General features: G+C 45.5%; 1 protein-coding gene across 1 annotated transcript in view; it reads left to right on the forward strand.

Annotated features, from left to right (window-relative positions):
• LOC137383822 (signal peptide, CUB and EGF-like domain-containing protein 3) overlaps positions 1 to 23,682 on the forward strand; it is a 424,809-nt gene that overhangs the window by 181,675 nt on the left and 219,452 nt on the right. Inside the window, exon 4 of the mRNA XM_068057091.1 lies at positions 12,201 to 12,335. Within this exon, the coding sequence (XP_067913192.1) occupies positions 12,201 to 12,335 (135 nt within the window). The remainder of the gene's footprint in view (positions 1 to 12,200; positions 12,336 to 23,682) is intronic.

Consider the following 23,682-nt stretch of genomic DNA (forward strand, 5'->3'; position numbering starts at 1 on the left):
GAACTCGATTAATTGCTCATTCGGAGAGCCGGTGCAGACATGATGGGCCGAATGGCCTCCCTCTGTGCTGTAGCAATTCTGTGATTTTGTGACCTCTACAGTAAAATTATTCATAGAGTCATAGAGAGATACAGCACTGAAACAGGCCCTTCGGCCCACTGAGTCTGTGCCAACCAACAACCACCCATTTATACTAATCCTATATTCCCTACCACATCCCCACCATTCTCCTACCACCTACCTACACCAGGGGCAATTTTTTACAATGGCCAATTTACCTATCAACCCTGTAAGTCTTTGGCATGTGGGAGGAAACCGGAGCACCCGGAGGAAACCCACGGGGTCACAGGGAGAACTTGCAAACTCCGCACAGGCAGAACCCAGAACCGAACCCGGGTCGCTGGAGATGTGAGGCTGCAGTGCTAGCCACTGAGCCACAATGCCGCCCTAGTGACTACACTTCAAAAGTACTTCATTGGCTGTAAAGCGCTTTGGGACGTCCTGAGGTTGTAAAGGCGCGATAGAAAGTCCAAGTCTCATTTTTTATTGGTCCCGGATGCTCGCACATTCCAGTCCATGCACATTATCTCAACCATGCAATTCCCTCCATGCACTTCAGCCCCGGCAAACTGTAAGAATCTGACAGCTCTATTATTACTCAATCCCTTCTCTCAACAGGCATCAATGAAGCTCCTTCTAAAGGCATCAACTGACCCAGAATCAACATTGCTTGCATTCTGTTCTACATTATTGCATAAAATTTACAGCACCGAAATAGGCTATTCTCCCAAGTCTATTCTCCCCCAACCCTATTTCATCTGGCTTTATCAGCATATCAATAGGATCAGTGAGGAGGGAAATTCCTTCAATCCTGAGGCTTGATTCATTACCAAAGTTATAAATATAAAAAGTATATTCTTTATTCAGCAATGGAATGGGCTATGACCTCTCTGCCAGGAGTCTCATAGTAAAAATAAAATATTTGGAATCCATAAATATACTGAGACTGGTTCTATCCACTGTACAAGTACTATTCTTATTAATATGCCCATACCAGGATGGCGAACACACTGAGTGAGAACAGTCTATGCCTGGTCACCCATCCAAGGGTTGAATGGGCAGCTGATGTTCCGATTCACAATAGAAAGGATTTATTGCATCCAAAGTGAACACCCCATCAGTAGGAAAAAAAAAAATCCTCAGTTTAATGTCCCAGCTAAAACACTGTACATCTGAAGATGTAGCATTGTATTAGCACTGTACTGGTATAAGTCCAGAATATGTGCTCAAGTCCTAGACTCAGATTTGAATCCACAAAGGTTTGTCCTAGAGGTGGAGCATGTTGCCACTATGCCAAGCTGACACACGAGAGCAATAATCTATATATGTTATATTGAAATTCTTGTGAATGCATGAACTTCCTGTCCACATACTTCACTTGCTGTTGTCGCACATTTGGTCAACATCTAACATTGAAAATGATAATACAATCAGTTATAATGAAAATTCACGAGGTAAACAGGTCCTGATGGCACTGTAGTTGCAGCCTATGGCCATTAGATGATGTAGTTCCACTGTAACATGTACAGTCTTCACCACTTACATTGCCCAGGCTTATCATGGCAACTGTCTATATCGGTCAAGTGGTGCTAACCATTTTTTATTTAACATTGGAGTCAGTGGCAACATGGATACAAGATTGACCAAGTGACGGTAAATGGTTGTTTCTTGGACTGGAGGAAGGTATACTGCTTTTTGTGATATTTATTAAAGACTTGAATTTAGGTGTACCAGGCACAATTTCAAAATCTGCAGATGACACAAAATTTGGAAGTAATGTGAACTGCGAGGGGGTTGGTGATAAGACTTCAAGAGGACATAGACAGGCTGGTAGAATGGGCGTTCATGTGGCAGATGAAATTTAATGCATTGAAGTGTGAAGTGATACATTTTGGTAGGAAGGAGAAGGAGAGGCAATACAAAATAAAGGGTACAATTCTAAAGGGGGTTCAGGAGCAGAGGGACTTGAGGGCATATGTGCACAAATAGTTGAAGGTGGCAGAGCAGGTTGAGAAAGCAGTTAAAAAAAGCATATGGAATCCTGGGTTTTATAACTAGAAGAATAGAGTACAAAAGCAGGAAAGTTATGATGAACCTTTGTAAAACATTGGTTCAGCCTTAACATAGAACATAGAACATAGAACATACAGCACAGAACAGGCCCTTCGGCCCACAATGTTGTGCCGATCCTTTGTCCTCTGTCAAGGACAATTTAATCTATACCCCATCATTCTCCTTTATCCATATACCTATCCAAAAGCCTTTTGAAAGTCCCTAAAGTTTCTGACTCAACAACTTCCCCGGGCAAGGCATTCCATGCCTCGACCACTCTCTGGGTAAAGAACCTTCCCCTGACATCCCCCTTATATCTCCCACCCTTCACCTTAAATTTATGACCCCTTGTAACGCTTTGCTCCACCCGGGGAAAAAGTTTCTGACTGTCTACCCTATCTATTCCCCTGATCATCTTATAAACCTCTATCATGTCACCCCTCATCCTTCTCCTTTCTAATGAGAAGAGGCCTAGAATGTTCAGCCTTTCCTCGTAAGACTTATTCTCCATTCCAGGCAACATCCTGGTAAATCTCCTCTGCACCCTCTCCAAGGCTTCCACATCCTTCCTAAAATGAGGCGACCAGAACTGCACACAGTACTCCAAATGAGGCCTTACCAAGGTCCTGTACAGCTGCATCATCACCTCACGGCTCTTAAATTCAATCCCTCTGCTAATGAACGCTAACACCCCATATGCCTTCTTCACAGCCCTATCCACTTGAGTTGCAACTTTCAATGATCTATGCACATAGACCCCAAGGTCTCTCTGCTCCTCCACATGCCCAAGAACCCTACCGTTAACCCAGTATTTTGCATTCATGTTTGTCCTTCCAAAATGGACGACCTCACACTTTTCAGGGTTAAACTCCATCTGCCACTTTTCAGCCCAGCACTGCAACCTATCCAAGTCCCTTTGCAGACGACAATAGCCCTCCTCGGTATCCACAACTCCACCAACCTTTGTATCATCTGCAAATTTACTGACCCACCCTTCGACTTCCTCATCCAAGTCGTTAATAAAAATCACAAACAGGAGAGGACCCAGAACTGATCCCTGCGGCACGCCACTGGTAACTGGGCTCCAGGCTGAGTATTTACCATCTAAGACCACTCTCTGCCTTCTATCAGTTAGCCAATTCTTAATCCAACTGGCCACATTCCCCACTATCCCATGCCTCCTGACTTTCTCCATAAGTCTACCATGGGGGACCTTATCAAATGCCTTACTAAAATCCATGTACACCACATCCACTGGTTTACCCTCATCCACTTGCTTGGTCACCTGCTCAAAGAATTCAATCAGGCTTGTGAGGCAAGACCTACCCCTCACAAAACCGTGCTGACTGTCCCGAATCAAGCAGTGTCTTTCCAGATGCTCAGAAATCCTATCCCTCAGCACCTTTTCCATCAACTTGCCTACCACCGAAGTAAGACTAACTGGCCTGTAATTCCCAGGGTTGTTCCTATTCCCTTTCTTGAACAGGGGCACAACATTTGCCACCCTCCAATCACCTGGTACCACCCCCGTCAGCAGAGAAGATGAAAAGATCATTGCCAGCGGCTCTGCAATTTCATCCCTTGCTTCCCATAACATCCTTGGATATACCCCGTCAGGCCCGGGAGACTTGTCTATCTTCAAGTTATTCAAAAACCCCAACACATCTTCCCTCCTAACGAGCACTTCCTCGAGCTTACCAGTCTGTTTCACACCGTCCTCTTCAGTAATACACCCCTTCTCATTCGTAAATACCGAAGAGAAGTACTCATTCAAAACCTCACTTATCTCTTCCGGCTCAACACACAGTCTCCCGCTATTGTCCTTGACCGGACCTACGGTCCCCCTAGTCATCCTCATATTTCTGACATACGCGTAAAAGGCCTTGGGGTTTTCTTTTATCCTACCCGCCAAGCATTTTTCATGCCCTCTCTTAGCTCTCCTAATCCCTTTCTTCAGATCCTTCCTGGCCATCTTGTATCCCTCCAGAGCTATGCCTGTGCCCTTTTTCCTCAACTTTATATACGCATCCTTCTTCTTCCTAACAAGACTCTCAACCTCTCTTGTCAACCACGGTTCCCTCACATGACCATCCCTTCCCTGTCTGACAGGGACATGCTTATCAATGGCCCCTACTATCTGCTCCTTGAAAAAGTTCCACATTTCGACCGTGCCCTTCCCTGCCAGCATATGCTCCCAACTTATGCTCCTCAGTTCCTGCCTGACAGCATCATATCTACCCTTCCCCCAATTGTAAACCTTGCCCTGTTGCACATACCTATCCCTCTCCATTACCACAGTGAATGCTACAGAATTGTGATCACTATCTCCAAAGTGCTCGCCCACCAACAGCTCTATCACTTGCCCTGGTTCATTACCTAGTACCAAATCCAATATTGCCTCCCCTCTGGTCGGGCAGTCTACATACTGAGTCAGAAAAGCTTCCTGGACATACTGCACAAACACTACCCCATCCAAACTATTCGATCTAAAGAGTTGCCAATCAATATTTGGGAAGTTGAAATCCCCCATAATTACTACCCTGTGACTTCTGCTCCTTTCCAAAATCTGTTTCCCAATCTGCTCTTCCACCTCCCTGCTGCTATTGGGGGGCCTATAGAAAACTCCCATCAAGGTGACTGCTCCTTTCCTGTTCCTGACCTCAACCCACAGTGCCTCAGTCGGCAGATCCTCCTCGAAAATTCTTTCAGCAGTTGTTACACTATTTCTAACTAACAATGCCACCCCCCCACCTCTTTTACCACCATTCCTAATCTTATGAAAACATCTATAACCAGGTACCTCCAAAAACCATTCCTCCCCCTCACCTATCCACGTTTCAGTGATGGCCACAACATCGTAGTCCCAAGTGCCCATCCACGCCTTCAATTCACTCACCTTATTCCTGATGCTTCTTGCGTTGAAGTATACGCACTTTAACCCTTCTCCGTGCCCATCTGTCCTCTGCGACAGTGCTACCTTCCCCAATACCTCACTACACCCTTTGTCTTTCTGAGTGGACCCACTGGTCCCTGGATTACAAGTCCGGTTCCCATCCCCCTCCCAAACTAGTTTAAACCCTCCCGAACAGTACTAGCAAACCTCCCTCCCAGGATATTGGTGCCCCTCTGGTTCAGATGCAGCCCGTCCTGTTTGAACAGGTCCCATCTTCCCCAGAATGCAGTCCAATTATCCAAGAACTGGAAGCCCTCCCTCCTACACCATTCCTGCAGCCACGTGTTCAGCTGTGCTCTCTCCCTATTCCTAGCCTCACTATCACGTGGCGCCGGCAACAAACCAGAGATAACAACTCTGTCCGTCCGAGCTTTCAGCTTCCAGCCTAACTCCCTAAACTCACTTCTAACATCTGTGCCACCCTTCCTTCCTACGTCGTTGGTGCCAATGTGCACCACGACCTCTGGCTGCTCCCCCTCCCCTTTAAGGATCCTGAAGACGCGATCACAAACATCACGGACCCTGGCACCAGGGAGGCAACAAACCATCCGTGCGTCTCGCCTGCGCCCACAGAACCGCCTGTCCGTACTCCTCACCATCGAGTCCCCGATGACTAGTGCTCTCCCATTCTCCCTCCTTCCCTTCTGAGCCACAGTGCAGGACCCCGTGCCAGAGGCCCGGTCACTGCAGCCTGCCCCCGATAGGCCGTCCCCCCCAACAGTATCTAAAACTGTATACTTGTTGTTGAGGGGAACGACCACAGGAGATCCCTGCACTGACCTCTTCCCACCTCTAACTGTTACCCAGCTGCCTTTGATTTGTGGAGTAACGACCTCCGTGTAGCTTCTATCTATCAACCCCTCAGCTTCCCGAATGATCCTCAGTTCATCCAGCTCCAGCTCCAATTCCCTAACACGGTCTGATAGGAGCTGGAGACGGATGCACTTCCAGCAGGTGAAGTCGGCAGGGCCACCGGAGGTTTCCCTCACCTCGAACATTCTGCAGGAGGAGCACTGCACTCCCCTGGCTGCCATTTCTTTTACTCAATTACCCCTTAATTAAGTACAACTATAGATATTAACAAAAACAGTAAATAGCTTACCTGCTCAGTCCTTTTTGGCTAGAGGAGGAGGGTAAAAAGGGTCTTATTATTAGGTTAGAGGAGTAGGATGGGTGGGAGACACTACATGTGTAGTGGCTCGGGTTTACTCAGCTCCGCACCTTTAAGGAAAATACCTACCCAGGAGTCCTCGCTGCCGACCAGCTTCCGGTTCCTCCGGCGCCAAAAGAAACTCAAAGACAAGGAAAACAGTAAGTAAAACAGTAAGTACTTACTTTTAAAACACAGCTCCTGATGCCTTCACTCACCCACCGAAGAGTCGCTACCTTCTCCTGCTGCTCCGCCGGGAAATGAGCTGGAGTATTGTGTCCAATTTTGGGCACCACACTTGACGAAGGTTGTAAATCCTTAAAGAGGGTTCAGAAGACATTGGCTAGAATGGTTCCAGGGATGAGGGACTTCAGTTACATGGATAGATTGGAGAAGCTGGGGTTGGTTTCCATAGAGAAGAGAAGGTAGGGAAGAGGTTTGATGGAGGTATTCAGAATCATGAGGGGTCCAGACAGAGTAGATAGAGAGAAACTTCCCATTGGTGGAATGGTCGAGAACCAGAGGACAGAGATTAAAGATGATTGGCAAAAGAACTAAAGGCAACATGAGGAAAAACATTTTCATGCAATGAGTGGTTATGATCTGGAATGTACTGCCTGAAAGGGTGGTGGAGGCAGATTCAATCGTGGCTTTCAAATCCATAAATGAAGGGGAAAAATTGTAGGGCTATGCGGAAAGGGAGGGGTCGTGTTAGTGAGACTAGCTGGATTGTTCTTGCAGATACCCAGCATGGGCTTGATGGGTCAAATAGCCTGCTTCTGTGCTGTGACCATTCTATGATTACAAAGGCATTGCTATTAATATATAAAGCATGCTGACTATTTAGGGCAGTTCAAACAGTTCTTGTCCCGTACTTACCCATTTAAAAGGCTCTGCTGATTTCAGCAAAGTCAGGTCTTCAAACAGTTTCAATCAGCTGTTCGCACATTGTTACCTCAGTAATGAGATTCTGGGTGCAACTACGAACGATCAGAAGATGCAATTGTCAAGTGAGATTTCCTGTTTTTTTTTTACTGGCTACCGCGTATAGTGGGAAAATCATGCTAATAACAGCACAGATTGTTCACATCACTATGCCCATTATAAACTGTGAGGACTGTACCAGCAAAGCCTCTGACACAATGTGAATAATGCCACATTTTATCTGTTGGTGATATTAAAAATATAATTGCTGCAAGTACAAAGCTGACTAGAAACTGTGTGAAAGAGAATGACTCTGAGAAAGGAGTTCACTAGAAACATTATCCTGTATTTCTGTTCTAGATAATATGTACTTCTACCATTTTCTATTTTTATTTCAGATTTCCATTGTTTACTTTTTCTTTTCTTTTTACCCCCAGGCCAATGTTAGTTTCTTGTTTAAAATAATAATTCTGTAATGGTTTTCGATACCAATTATTCAGGCAAGACCTGGACATGAAGTCACTCTAACTTTTAATGATATTTAATTATGCCTTTAGGTTCCATTAAGAGCTGATGCTGTTCTGTTTAGGTGAACAGTTAATGGAGTGAGTAGACTGGACTTTCGGCAAAAAATAAAATCAACGAATTGTAGCTGACAACTGGCCTGAGATTTAATTCCTAGTAAAAGAGCAAACTGTTCCTTATTTAGCAATCTGAGCTGCAATATTCAGGGCAAGTAATTGGGTTTGTTGCTGCCCATTGTGGGTGTGACAACTCCCCTTAGAGGTCCAAAATGGTGTCCGTGTCACATGTGCACACTTGTGGGCGATTCAGATACCATATTGGTGAGGGCGTTACTACACATGCAGTGAACACCCACTGGAAGTATGTAGAACAGGGAGATCATGATACCAGCACTGATGACAGTGCTGACATTTTGGAGCTCAGCTCTCCAGCTAACGCCCTCATTTAATCTCACACAGCTGAACATGCAGCATTTAAAGGGATCATCAACTACTCACAGGTTAGCTGCTGGTTGAGGTCTTCTGACTGTTGCTACAATTCTACAAGTGTTTTGTGCCTTAGTAGTTTCAAGTTGAAAAAGTCTACAAGGAGTGATGTGGCAGGTGCTGAAGTACTTTTTCCTGACTTCAAGACTTCTACACAAACCAGTTGCTCCCAGACATGGGTAGACTAGTAGGCATTCCCCTTTGAATAATGCGTGGCTTGGAGAATGATCAGAGACCACACAGAGTAGGACGAGCTGCTTGGAAGAAGAAGGAGGAGAAGGGCTCTCAGCAGCAGGCCATATCCAGCCAGGGTGTTCAGGGAGCTATTCTCCAACCTGAACCTCAGTGAGGAACAATGCGTCAGATGTCTACACTTCATTAGGAACGTTCTCACTGAAATCTTCCACCTGCTGCAGCCACAACTCCAACCCCAGAGCAGGGAAAGGGCAGCGTTGCCAGTGGCTGGGAAGGTAACTGTGAGATGATCTTTTATGCATCTGGCTCCTTCCAGACGGAGATGGAGATATTTGCAATATCTCAGGTTGCTGCATGACAAGGGGTGCTGATGACAAGTCCACTGATGACATGGCTGATGATTCTATACATGGGTCGCATTTATACAATGAAAGGCATGTAAATGTGATGGACCACTCTGAAGGACCCCTGCAGTACTCGGCAAAGTGGGTGTAAAGATTCATCACGATCCTGTTCATACTGTACAACCTTATCACCATGAAGGGACAGCCGTTGCTACTGGCTACACAGCTGAGGACCAGAAGCATGAGGAGGAAGAGGAGGATCAGAAGCACAAAGGGGAAAAGGCAACCGAGATGGCTGTTTTCTGCCTGAGCTGCCTGTGACAAACTCAACAGTGTGTGATTCCAGTAATCGCAACCCCAATTCCCCATACACCAACAGGGTTCTGATGAAAGGTCATCAACCTGAAACGTTAAGTCTGTTTTTCTCTCCACAGATGGTGCTTGACCTGCTGAGTATTTCCAGCATTTTCTGTTTTTATTTTTGTCCCTACCTTACCTTCTCTCTGTCTCTGGCCATTACAGTGTTCACTTAGTCACAAATATAAAAGTCACTATAAAATACATATTCCCAACCAAATAATAAGTTAAATCATGCCATATTGCATGAAGTCAACTAATCACCCTTAGTTGTTGTGCCTGTCCTAGTGATCCTGTGCAGTGCTACTCCAGTGGCTGCAGCATGGCAGGTGGGAGGCTGCTTACTTGCAGTAGGGGAGGCTGCATATGGCCTTGGAGGATGATCTTGAGCAGCTCTGGGCTTAGAAAGCCCAGCTTTGGACTGCACTGCCTCAGCATGGGTGACAGCAGTCTGGACTGCCTGGCTGACTGACAGGCAACAGTGGGGGAACTGACAGGGTGGCAGCAGTGGGAGGACGAATGCTGTCTTCCTGAGAGAGGCCAGTGGGTTTGTGTTCCATGGAGCCACTGCCACTCACCTGGGGCAGTGCCTCAGCAATCCTAGTAATCTGTTGGAGGACAGATTACTGGACTGCTGTGACACCCTGGAATCACCTTTGCACACTGTCATCCACAGCCATTATGGCAGTAGTCTGAGCTTGAATGGCAGCCATCTGAGCTTGCATGAGAGCTGTCTGAGCTTCTACTGCAACACCCAGAGATTGTGTGGCTGCTGCTTGATCTGCAATGAAAGCTGAGATTTAGCCCTTCTAGTGTTGTATTATGTTTGGATCCACAAGTGTGCGAACAGACTTGTCCACCAATTTGACACAGGAAAGGATGGGCTTCAAGGCCTGCAAAAGCCCTGTTCCAACTTGGTGCTGCACTCTTCCATGCTCCTTGATTTGCGCACTGGCTTTCTGGCAATCCTACCAATCCACCAAGCATTTCATTGTGCATAACTGTCAGCCTTCGCTTACAGCCTGCCCCATTGAAGGGCTCATCTGAATCTTCTGGGAAAAACAGAGTTAATGTTTCAGTTCAATGTCCTTTCATCAGAATCACTGCCTTCCAGTGAACTGGCACCTGCATTTTCCTTGCCCCCGGCCAGGCTACAGACCACTTGTGCCCGGTATCTTACCACGTGCAGATCCTGTCACTGTTATCCCCTAGATTATGTGCAGTATGGGAGCTGGTGGCTGTGAGCGTGAAATCAAATGACGGTGTCTCATCACTCTCTTCTTGCTCTGCCTCCACTGCCTGACCAGTTTGCATTCTTCTGTATTTTAAAGGAGAAAGGCACATGGTTAAGTTTGTGGCTTGGGGAAGGGGTAAGTAAGAGATGCATTCTTACACCATCTGCAGCTTATAAATCAGAAGAGATTGTGGGATGAAGGGGAGGTGGGTTGTGAGAAGGAGGATTGGTGATGAGCATAGTGTCATTTTCAATTGTTTTAGCCTCGTTGCTCACCACGGCCTCAGCAATGCACCATCTTTTCCGACAAGAGAGAGGGATCTGTGTCAATGTGTGGCTGTTGTGGCTGTCATGGTTGAATAGCTAGCAGTGTGTGCAAGCAGTGAAGATTTGAGTGTGAGGCTTGCAGCAGAGCTAAGTGACTGAGGTTGAAGTGAAGAATATGAATGTCAGGCATGAGTCCTGACTGATAGAGACTGATAGAGGACATTTCTCCTCCTTCCACTTACTCCACTAAGACCTCCAGTGCAGCAGCTGAAAACGTTGGAGCCTGCACTCTCCCATGTTGCCTAGGTCAGGTTCACTTCTTGCACGACTGCCAGCACCTGCTTCAGATGCAGTGCATCTCCCCATTAAGTGGTGCAGGTTAGCTTCCGGCAGTGCAGGCTGACTTTAAGTGATGCTAGGAAGTTACGACTTTGGGCCTCCTGCTGACGTATGCAGCCAATGAACAACCAGCGCTGGCCACATGCGGCAGTCATTCAAATGAGCAGGCAGCATGAAGTTGGCATGTGCCGACATTACTTTGGGGTGTGGGGGTGCAGGTTAATTGTGCATTGCAGTCCCTGCGCCCATTTTCAGGAGCTATCCAATTTAGCCCTCTTAGTCTTTCAGATTTTCACCTCACTTCTAATAGTCCCTCATATCTATTCCACAGTTCTTGAATTTAAAACAAAATTCCACTTCATAAAGAATTTTCTTTCACCCCTTAGAATTTGCCCAGAACAGTAACCGAGAGGTAGAAATTTCTATATGCTCTTCCTGTGATCGTCTGGCTTTCCAATTTTATTCCTTTGTGCTTGAGTTTCCACGTGTTGATCTTCTGAATACATGTCTGTTTAGATTGAAATGGTTTGATGCAAAAAAGTACTTCAATAAAGGCAAAAAATCAGATTAGAGTCATTTGGTGTTAAAATGTAGTTTGTCACGTTACTTGAAGGTATATGTTTGACTAGAATGGTTCAGATGGGTTTTACTTACCCCTGGGAGTATGAAATATATTTCCACTAGGAATGTTGTTGAGGTATGATTTTATCCCATTTTACTATTTTATTTTTAACTAACTTCAGATTTTTCTGTACCCAGAGGGTGACCTGTGCCAAAAGTTTGGCCAGTACATGCCTTGAGTTGACAACTTGAAGGTGTGCACCAGTCACTGGAGGTGAATTGACCTCTAGTTTTGTCATTTGTGTCCCTATACTGGTGGTAACCGCCTGGCCTCTCTTCATTGCTTTTCCTGATGGAAAGGCTAAGATTTGGAACACTCCATGTGGGGAAATAGCAGGTACAAACTGGATTCTACTTTGTTCATGTTCCAATTAATGTTATACACTTTGATGCAGAGCAAACCAACATCATACTGTTACTTCTTCCCACAGTTGCTGACAAAGGTAGGGAATATGGTGAAAGGCCCTTTATCTTTGCAAATGTCTAGTCTTCAATATGTTGTAGGATGCAGGTTTACTTACCTTTTGGGAAGGACTGTTCCTCATTCTCCCATTCCTAAGTTCAATATGTGTTGCTCATGGGAATGTGATCAGAAATAGAAGGGTTTTTTTTTTTGCTGTGATCAGGTTAACCTCTAGTACAATGGATTATCATGTTTGAGTGTTTTTTTAATATCTCTGTTTTCACTTTTCAGATGTGGATGAATGTGGAGATAGCAATGGTGGATGCCAGCAGATCTGTGTCAATATGATGGGGAGTTACGAGTGCCGATGTCGGGAAGGATTCTTCCTCAGTGACAACCAGCACACATGCATCCTGCGGCCTGAAGGTCAGACTCCATATTAGCATAAATGTCATCGGATTAAAAATAAATCATAGTGGTTTCACTTTAGTTTTACATTACCATTATCTGCTCTTTTCTCATAGTGACCTCTTCCAAAGAATCTGCTAGCCCTTGAATCTGACTAAGGGAGTGACCATTTGGCATCTGCACTGGGTCCATTGGCCAAAGTGTTGTCCAGTTACCTCAAGGCAGTAATAGACTAATATAGGTCTCACTTTTTTGCTGGAAAGATCTGGAAGCAGACAGCAAAATGTTTCCACTTGGTATTTACAAACAACCCCTCCTGGGATGAAACTGTGTGTGGTATGCTCGTGGTTAATATGTGGAGGGTAGCTGCAGCTTTTCACTTTTGGTTGAGAAAATAAGTAAAAACTGTTTCCACTGGCAGGAGGGTCAGGGACTAGAGGACCCAGACTTAAGGTAATTGGCAAAACAGCCAGAGGGGAGATGAGGAGAATTGTTTTTACACAGCGAGTTATTATGATCTGGAATGCACTGTCTGAGGGTGGTGGAAACAGATTCAGTATTAACTTTCAAAAGGGAATTGGTTATATACTGGGGGAAAAAAACACATTTGCAGGGCTATGGGGAAGGAGAAGGGGAGTGGGACTAATTGGATATCTCTTTCAAAGAGGCACAGGCACAATTGGCCAAATGACGATCTTCTGTGCTGTGAGATTCTATGGGCTGAATTTTGCCACAAGTAGTGGGAACCTGACGTCATGACCATTTCCGGGTCCTGACCCCGCTTGACGTTGTAATGTGCCTGCCAAATGAATTTTATGGGAGGCAGCCAGTTAGTACGCTGCCTCAATGATTGCCGTCCAATTAGGGATGGCGGGCGGGTTCTGGAGCTGAGAGTTCAGGACAGTGCGGCCCACTGCAAGGGAGGCTGGCAGCCCTCGCTGTGTGACCAATGGGAGCACTGCTGAGGCCCAAGCAGCAGGAGCGGCAGGGAAGCACTGGAGCCACTAATCAGCATCAGGGGAGCGGCTGAGACCTCGTGAAGCCCAAGGCGATCGGAGATATCTGTCTGCAGGAATTCAGCTGTGAGATGGGAAGACAGGAGCCTTGCCGTTTTCTGTCAGGATCATTTAAATATCCTTCATCTACAACGGAGTTTCGACCTACCACTATGCAGCCGCCTCTTTTTATTTGCTGGGGTGCAGACACAGCGAGGGGGGAGGGGTGGGGGTGGGGGTGCCTGTGCAAAGCTGGCAGAATTGCTGTGCTATTTCAATTAGTGCCCTCAAGTGGCTCCTCAATTGGGTTGATTGCATTCCTGCTGCCGCCGGGCAGGAAAGCATCCGTCTGGAAAAATGCAAGGAGGTGGCAACACGTCGGGCAACAGACACACCGTCCTGTGGTGCAAATTTGCCGGCCTGCCTGCCTCCAAAGCCCCCTCCAGCTCTCCGGGATAATTGCCCGCTGTGATTAGGTTCTTGTGCTGCAGAAGCAACCTATTGAAATGGTGCAATTTTATTAGTATTTAACTATGAACTTCCTGTGACTTAGACAATGATGTCAGCCGGAGTTGTGTTTGTGAGGCACATTACTTTACAACTTGCTCTGTTGGAGGAAGCAAACACCGAGCATCAGTTTATATTTGTGTCGGGTTGTCCTCCTAATCGTTTGTTTATGAGCTGTTAATGCCTTAGCAAATAAGAGTTAGTTAAGGTGGATAGCCAATAAGACTGGGTCAGGATATGAAATGCCTGCTTGTCTTCCTATACTGGCTTTAATGTTTGTGGTTTATGGATGAGACCCTCTTGATCAACCTGTCTTTTTCACAGAATCACAGAATAATACAGTGCAGAAGCGGCCTTTCGGCCCATCGAGTCTGCACCAATGCATAAAAGACATCTGACCTGTCTACCTAATCCCATTTGCCATTTTAAGTGGTTCTACAATTAGAGCATCGGCTATAAATAATATGCCACATGTTATATTTATTTTGATATTTTAAATGCGATTAACTCATTACTGCTGAGTGTGTCACCTGAAAGTTCTCCAAACATCCAATTAGAACTATTTCTCCTCATCAATCCAATATAACACAAGGAGGCTTAAGTGGACCATAAACTGAAGCAAAAGCAAAATACTGCAGATGCTGGAAGTCTGAAATATAAACCGAAAATGCTGGAAATATTCAGCAGGTCTGGCAGTATCTGTGGAGAGAGAAATAGAGTTCACAGGCTGAATTTCCCCAGGCCTTTGGAGGTGGGAGTGTGTGGAAATTTGGAAAGATCAGGTTGGCTTCTCCCAGAGGTGGACCAGTGGGTTTGACAGCAACCCACCCGGCTGCAATGGGAAGCCAATTAAGTTTGGTAATGAGTTACATCTTCAATTTTCCACACTGCAAGAGATTTTCCCTGGGACGCACGGGCCCCCCGCTGTGTCTGAAGCCCGCAAATGAATCGGAGGCTGCTTCACAGCAGGAGGTCCAACCTGAGAGTCAATTGAGGGTTTAAATTTATTTGCCGCAGGAATTCACCAAGGGGGGGTCTATCCCCAGGCAGCTGGCATGCCTTTGCAGCCACTTCTTGGAGACTGCTTGCCCTGCTGCATTCAAGGCGCTGCTCCTGCTGATGGCCAGGCATCGCCCACACTGCAGGGGGCAGCCAATGGCCATCTCCATGAACTGAGTTGATTGGGCCTCCTGATGCTGGAACCCAGCCACCGTCCCTAATTAGACGGGGTTCCTAATTAGCCACCTCCAGGGAGATCACTTCCAACATCCTGCCCCGTTCAGTACTGAGTTCTCAACCCGGAATTCATTCCGACGCCAGGATCAGCAAGCTAGCGGCAAAATTCAGCCCAATATTTCAGATTGATGACCTTTTACCAGAACTGGAAAACGTTAGAGACGAACTGGTTTTACGCAAATACAGAGAAAGAGAAAGCAGGGAGGGGAGAAAAAGAACAAAAGTGAAGGTCTCTGATAGGATGGAAGACAAGAGAGATTAAATGACAAAAGAGATGATGGCGCAAGGCAAAAGGGGGATGGTAATGGGATGAGAAAAGAAACAAAACTAGAAATGAAAGATATCAGGGGATAGGGGGATAGTGCAGGAAAATGGCATTGAGGTAGAAGATCAGCCATGATCTAGTTGAATGGCAGAGCAGGCTCGAGGGGCTGAATGGCCTAATCCTGCTCCTATTTCTTATGTTCCTAAAACATATGTCTAGAGGAGCTGTTAATGGGAAAACACAGAATCATTAGCAACAGCTGCCATCCAAAAACAAACAAAGAATGGATGCAGCTGTTATGATCTGAAATTGTTGAACTCAGTATTGATTCCAAAAAGCTGTAAAGTGCCATATCGAAAGACGAGGTGTTGTTGCTTGAGCTTATGTTGAGCTTCATTCGAACTGTGTATGAGGCTGAGAACAGAAGGTAATACAAGTGCAGGAGATGCTACACCTGCCATTTTACCTCCTCCTTTCTCACTGTCCAAGATCCCAAACTCTCCTTACAGGTAAAACCAATTTACTTGTACTCCTTTCAATTTTGTATACGGTATTCACGACCTAAGCACAGATTGGGTGAACGCTTTGTGAAGCACCTGCATACATTTCACAAGCGTATAATGTGCTTCTAGTAACCTGTCATTTTAATTCTCCACCTTGCTCCCATTCTGACCTCTCTGTCCTCGGCCTCCTACACTGCTCCAATGAAGCTCAAAGTAAACTCGAGGAACAACGTCTCATCTTCAATTAGACATTTTACAGTCTTCTGGACACAACACTAAATTCAACAATTTCAGACCATAATCTCTGCTCCCTTTTTTTTGTTTTTGGATCACAGCTGTTTCTGCATTTTCCCAATAACGTCTCTTTCAGACACATGTTTTGTTCCTTTCCTTGTCCAATTCCTACCACCTTTTGCCATGCACTATTATCTTTTTTTTTATTCGTTCATGGGATGTGGGTGTCGCTGGCTATGCCAGAATTTATTGCCCATCCCTAATTGCCCTTGAGAAGGTAGTGGTGAGCTGCCTTCTTGAACCGCTGCAGTCCATGTGAGGTAGGTACACCAACAGTGCTGTTAGGAAGGGAGTTCCAGGATTTTGACCCAGCGACAGTGAAGGAATGGCGATATATTCCAAGACAAGATGGTGTGTGACTTGGACGGGAAGGTGGTGATGTTCCCATGCATCTGCTGCTCTTGTCCTTCGAGATGGTAGAGGGCGCGGGTTTGGAAGGTGCTGTCTAAGGAGCCTTGGTGCGTTGCTGCAGTGCATCTTGTAGATGGTACACACTGCTGCCACTGTGCATCCGTGGTGGAGGGAGTGAATGTTTGTGGATGGTGTGCCAATCAAGTGGGCTGCTTTGTCCTGGATGGTGTCGAGCTTCTTGAGTGTTGTTGGAGCTGCACCCATCCAGGCAAGTGGAGAATATTCCATCACACTCCTAACTTGTGCCTTGCAGATGGTGGACAGACTTTGGGGAGTCAGGAGGTGAGTTACTCGCCGCAGGATTCCTAGCCTCTGACCTGCTCTTGTAGCCACGGTATTCATATGGCTACTCCACGTCAGTTTCTGGTCAATGGTAGCCCCTAGGATGTTGATAGTGGGGGATTCAGCAGTGGTAATGCCATTGAATGTCAAGGGGAGATGGTTAGATTCTCTCCTGTTGGATATGGTCATTGCCTGGCACTTGTGTGGTGAAAATGTTACTTGCCACTTATCAGCCCAAGGCTGGATATTGTCCATGTCTTGCTGCATTTCTACACGGACTACTTCAGTATTTGAGGAGTCACGAATGGTGCTGAACATTGTGCAATCATCAGCGAACATCCCCACTTCTGACCTTGTGATTGAAGGAAGGTCATTGATGAAGTATCTGAAGATGGTTGGGCCTAGGACACTACCCTGAGGAACTCCTGCAGTGATGTCCTGGAGCTCTGATGATTGACCTCCAACAACCACAGCCATCTTCCTTTGCACTAGGTATGACTCCAACCAGCAGAGAGTTTTCCCCCTGATTCCGATTGACTCCAATTTTGCTAGGGCTCCTTGATGCCATACTCAGTCAAATGCTGCCTTGATGTCAAGGGCAGTCACTCTCACCTCACCTCTTGAGTTCAGCTCTTTTGTCCATGAATGAACCAAGGCTGTAATGAGGTCAGGAGCTGAGTGGCCTTGTCGGAACCCAAACTGAGCGTCAGTGAGCAGGTTATTGCTAAGCAAGTGCCGCTTGATAGCACTGTTGATGACACCTTCCATCACTTTACTGATGATTGAGAGCAGACTGATGGGCGGTAATTGGCTGGGTTGGACTTGTCCTGCTTTTTGTGTACAGGACATACCTGGACAATTTTCCACATTGCAGGGTAGATGCCAGTGTTGTAGCTGTACTGGAATAGTTTGGCTATGGGCGCGGAAAGTTCTGGAGCACAGGTCAGTACTATTGCCGGCATATTGTCAGGACCCATAGCCTTTGCAATATCCAGTGCCTTCAGTCATTTTTTGATATCACACGGAGTGAATTGAATTGGCTGAAGTCTGGCATCTGTGATGATGGGGACTTCTGGAGGAGGCCGAGATGGATCATCAACTCAGCACTTCTGGCTGAAGATTGTTGCAAATGCTTCTGCCTTATCTTTCGCACTGATGTGCTGGGCTCCCCCATCATTGAGGATGTGGATATTTGTGGAGCCACCTCCTCCAGTTAGTTGTTTAATTGTCCACCACCATTCATGGCTGAATGTGGCAGGACTGAAGAGCATAGATCTGATCCGCTGGTTATGGGATCACTTGGCTCTGTCTATAGCATGCTGCTTACGCAGTTTGGCATGCAAGTAGTCCTGGGTTGTAGCTTCACCAGGTTGATACTTCATTTTGAGGTATGCCTGGTACTGCTCCTGGCATGCCCTCCTGCACTCTTCATTGAACCAGGGTTGGTCTCCTGGCTTGATGGTAATGGTAGAGTGGGGGATATGCCGGGCCATGAGGTTACAGATTGTAGTTGAGTACAATTCTGCTGCTGCTGATGGCCCACAGCGCCTCATGGATGCCCAGTTTTGCATTGCTAGATCTGTTCGAAATTTATCCCATTTAGCACGGTGATAGTGCCACACAACACGATGGACGGTATCCTCAATCTGAAGGCAGGACTTTGTTCCCACAAGGACTATGCGGTGGTCACTCCTACCAATACAGTCATGGACAGAAGCATCTGTGGCAGGCAGATTGGTGAGGACAAGGTGAAGTATGTTTTACCCTCTTGTTGGTTCCCTCACCTCCTGCCGCAGACCCAATCTAGGAGCTATGTCCTTCAGTACTCGGCCAGCTCGGTCAGTCGTGGTGCTACCGAGCCACTCTCGGTGATGGACATTGAAGTCCCCCACCCAGAGTACATTTTGTGCCCTTGCCACCCTCAGTGATTCCTCCAAGTGGTGTTCAACATGGAGGAGTACTGACTCATCAGCTGAGGGGGAGGCGGTAGGTGGTAATCAGTAGGAGGTTACCTTGCCCATGTTTGACCTGATGCCATGAGACTTCATGGGGTCTGGAGACGATGTTGAGGACTCCCAGGGCAACTCCCTCCTGACTGTATACCACAGTCCCGCCACCTCTGCTGGGTCTGTCCTGCAGGTGGGACAGGACATACCCAGGGATAGTGATTGCAGTGTCTGGGACATTGTAAGGTATGATTCCGTGAGTATGACAATGTCAGGCTGTTGCTTGACTAGTCTGTGGGAAAGCTCTCCAAACTTTGGCACAAGCCCCCAGGTGTTAGTAAGGAGGACTTCGCAGGGTCGACAGGGCTGGGTTTGCCATTGTCATTTCCGGTGCCTAGGTCGATGCCAGGTGGTCCGTCTAGTTTCATTCCTTTTTATTGACTTCGTAGCGGTTAGGTACAACTGAGTGGCTTGCTTGGCCATTTCAAAGGGCATGTAAGAGTCAACCACATTGCTGTGGGTCTGGAGTCACATGTAGGCCAGACCAGGTAAGGACAGCAGATTTCCTTCCCTAAAAGGACATTCGTGAACCAGATGGGTTTTTATAACAATCGACAATGGTTCCATGGCTATTTTGTCCTTTAGAAAGCCATTTGATTGTCTTGTCTTCACATCAAATCACCGTGTTTGATATTTATACTAGATCCTTGATTCACTGGTAAAAGAATTCATAAACCCTAATTTTTCTCTGCACACGCTGTCTGTCCAGGAGCAGTTTAGGTGGAACTAACTGAGTACACTCTCCACAGGGATCATAACTTAGACACCCAAATCCTGTTAGGCCAAATCTAAGTGATCCTGGCACACTATCGGGCACAGACAGGTTAGGAACAGGAAGTCTGGGCACTTCCTGGACCTTAAAGGCACCAGGCATCATAAAGGGACAAGAAGGATGGAAGTCTCATGGAAGAAAAATCAATTCTACCAAACCAAAGCAATTTATGATGAAAATCTGAAATAAAAACAGAAAATGCTGGAAATACTCAGCAGACCAGGCAGCACTTGTGGAAGCAGAAACAAAGTTAACTATTCAGGTTGATGACCCTTCATCAGAATTGCTCAAAAATTAATTCATGCATTTTTGAAGTTTTGCAGAACAGTGTATTTTACAACTGTGAACTGCTCATGGATATTAGTGTTTGGAGTTCCATTTTAACCAGCCAGAAGGTGACAAGTTTTCATTTATGTATTCTTCTATCATCTATTTAACCTTAACAAGCCCTTTCAATTTGTGCATGCTGATGTTATACCTGCGCTAGCAACACCCCAAGCAGGAGCCTATGTGTTCTTCCCTGGAGGGAGTGCAGCACTGTGGTGACAACCATTAGGTGGAGGAAGAGGAACAGGCTGTGTGACTGTCATGAATGACAATGTGGCAAAGGGTAGATTGTGCTGGTTTGACTGAGTGGCTTCTCTTTTTATTCAAGGTGGTGTAGCATACTTGGATGGCAACGTTGTTTCTTGCTCTTGGGTAGAGAAATAATGGTTTGTGGATCAGGAAAGAGCCAGGCAGCTGTCGAGGCAAGCTGTTCCCCCTCATCTGCCTCGAAATAAGCCATGTCGCAAAAAGGTGGTTGATACAGGACTGAACACTACCTGCATCTCTAAGTGATTGAGACAAGTAGCATTCAGCGACAAGTTTTGAGACAGCAAAACTATTTTTTATTCAAAATACCAACTATAAAGCTGTTCCTTGACAATAGCAACCTGTTCCTTTGATGCCTGGTGTTTATGGGGCTGTCTGTCCCTGACTTGCACCTGATGCTAATGGAAGAAATCTGTCCCTTTGATGCCCATTTGTGTTTAATTTACATTTTTGCGCCCTCTTCAGGTGTAGTCCGGTACAGACACCTGAAAAGCCATAGAATATTTTCAATGGGGCAAAAAGATGAGTGCCCATTTTTCCTTTGCGTGACATTTATTTGTTAGCAGAGCCTATATTATCTTCAACTTAACAGGATGCCCTAGCCCCTGATTCTTTCACTCTTCCCTGACTGTCTATTCAGACTGAGTCTGATGGGATTTGGTTTTATCCTGAGTTGAGTTTCAAGCCTCACATCTTTGCCATCACCAAGACTGCATGATTCAACTTCCAAAGCATTGCCAATTTACACCCTTGCTTGCTCACACTGCTGTTGAAACCCTTATCCATGCCGCTGCCTTCTCCAGCTCACCTTGATTACTTGAGCATTCTCCTTGCCAGCCTCCCAGGTTTCACCCTTCATAAATTTGAATCCTATTGCTCGCCAGACCCCATTCCCCATCTCCATGTCTTCACTCGCGTCCATTGGCTTCCTATTTATAAACACATTGAAGTCAAAGTCCTTATCTTCAACTACAAGTCCCTCCATAGTTTCACCCCTCCATATCTCTGAAATAACTTTGCGCACCATTGTGACTTCTACTTTAATGACTCTGGCCTTCTTTGTATGCCTCCTCCAGCCTTCTTTCTGCTTACCTTTTCTTGAAGAGCCTTCAGCCATCTCAGCCCCATACTCTGAAATACTCTCCCTACCCTTCTGTCTTGCTACCTCTAGTCCCTCATTTAAACCCATCCTTAAAATCTAGTGCTATGACCATGCTTTCACTCACTTCCCTTAACCCTTCCCTCATCACTGCTCAGTGTCTGGTGGTTGCCCCTGTGAAGTGTATTAGGACATTTTAATTACCTTCTAAGCCTACAATAATCCTCACAAAACCTAATGTTTGTTTCAAAATGGTACCAGTTGTTTGATGTTTTTAATCTACTCACCTGTAATACCAACCAAATTAACCAGCAGCATCAGTAGTCTACCAAGCTGATCCAAAACAGAACCTTCTCAAGTCAAAAGTGAGCTATCATATTGTATTATCACGGAACAAACTGCAGGTTTCACCAGTGGGAGGATATTGCACTGAATTCATGTGTTTTAAAAAGACAGCATTCCAAAAATCCCCTGAACATTTTATTAATCCAATGTCAAAATAGAAACTTCCATTTGAAGTAGTCCTAAATGCCTGGAATTGAACTCAATTTTTAATGCTTTTAATTATGGAAAAGCGCTAGTTTGTCAAGAACAGTGTGATCCTTCTGGTAGCCATTACACAACAGTAAAACAGCAGACCTGGAGACTGAGTTGAAATGAAGGGAGGCCATTCAGATGGAGTGGGTGTCTTGTGGAGATGCAATTGGCTCTGTCCCTTGCCACTGCACCAGAAAGTCTAGAGAGTCAGCATCTTTCTAACTTTGGGCAGTTCAACTGTTTGGACAGCTCATTATATGTAAAATATAGTGACACAAAATGAATAGGGCCTTATTCTTTAAAGAAACCTAAAATACCTAATGGTTTTTACAGCCCCTTGTAATGATATGTTCTGGGAAGCTGTGGATGATTTATGTGATACTATAAAAGCCCTTGGCATAATGACTGCATAGTAGCAGCGTAGAATGTGGCAACATTTTTTTTATTCTTGGAAGTTAATACAATACTGAGCTTCTGCTGATAGTTTTCAAGAGATTTCCTGTGACTATATTTAGGAGTGAGTGCTACAATCTCTGTTCAGGAGTAAATTTGATGTTTGGATTTTCCTGCTGTTAATTGCTATGGTATTAAATTCCTATCAAGGACAAGCTGTTTTACTTATAAACACACTGTACATCAGCTGCAGTACAGCTATTAACCTGAGATACCCTTACACCTTTCCATCCTGTAGTCTGCAGCTTTAATTAGCTATTTAAACACTGGTCGTATAAGCCTCCAAGGGGTTTAATCTCCCTTATTTAGTTCACTTCAATTCCTTTTCACTCTATTTTAATGCAATTGTAATTCTAATGAAGGACCTGTACATTACCAAAGGAAATTAAACCCTAGAATGTGTGGATAGTCTGTTCTTAAATGATAGAAACGAGCGATATGACCTCTTTAATGCTGCAGTTAGGTTTAAGATACTTGTATTCAGATGTGTCCATTTGTTTTGGCTGATAGGTTATTTTGGGTTCTAAAATTAATTTGCGATGTACACAGGACTTGTTGCCATGGGTCAAAGCTGGACACAGGGTTGAGTCCAGCTCTTTCCAAATCTAGATGTGGACCATGTTGAGTGGGGAGGCGTCAAACAGTGGCTCTGGCTTCTCCCAGCAGGAGAGAGGAAAGATTGATGGGAACAAGTCATGTCTGAGCAGCTACAGGGCAGCTATATTGATAATGAATAGGGAGCAGACCTTGCACATATGTAGAGATGATATTTCCATTTGTGGGGGAGCCCAAAACTAGGGGCCGTAAATAAAAGATAGTCACCAATAAATCCAATAAGGAATTCAGGAGAAAGTTCTTTACTCAGAGTCTGGAACCTGCTACCACATGAGTAGTTGAGGTGGATAACATACATTTGAGGGGAAGCTTGATAAATACATAAGGGAGACAGAAATAGAAGGATATGTTGATAGGTTGTAATGTAATAAAGTGGGAGGAAGCTCATGTAGAGCATAAACACTAGCGTCGACCTGTTGGGCTGAATGTTTTTGTGCTTTAAATTCTCTAATTCTATGTTATATGCTCTTGGGTCCAGGCGTCAGGTAGGTAGATGAAGAATAGGGGTAGGTTGAGGGAGTGTGTGAAGGGAAAATAAAAATAACAAAACTGAAGGGGCACATGTCTAAACACACCCATTTTAAGAACATTACATCAGAAATAGGAACAAGGGTAGACCATACAGTCCCTCAAGCCTGCTCTATTATTCAAAACAATCATGGTTGATCTTCTGTTTCAACTCCGCTTTCCTCCCCACTCCCCATATCCCTTGATTCCCTGAGAGACCAAAAATCTGTCTATCTCAGCCTTAAATATATTCAACGATGGAGCATCCACAACCCTCTGGGTTAGAGAA

This window comes from Heterodontus francisci, chromosome 25 (genome assembly GCF_036365525.1).
Source record: "Heterodontus francisci isolate sHetFra1 chromosome 25, sHetFra1.hap1, whole genome shotgun sequence".
Taxonomy (NCBI): domain Eukaryota; kingdom Metazoa; phylum Chordata; class Chondrichthyes; order Heterodontiformes; family Heterodontidae; genus Heterodontus; species Heterodontus francisci.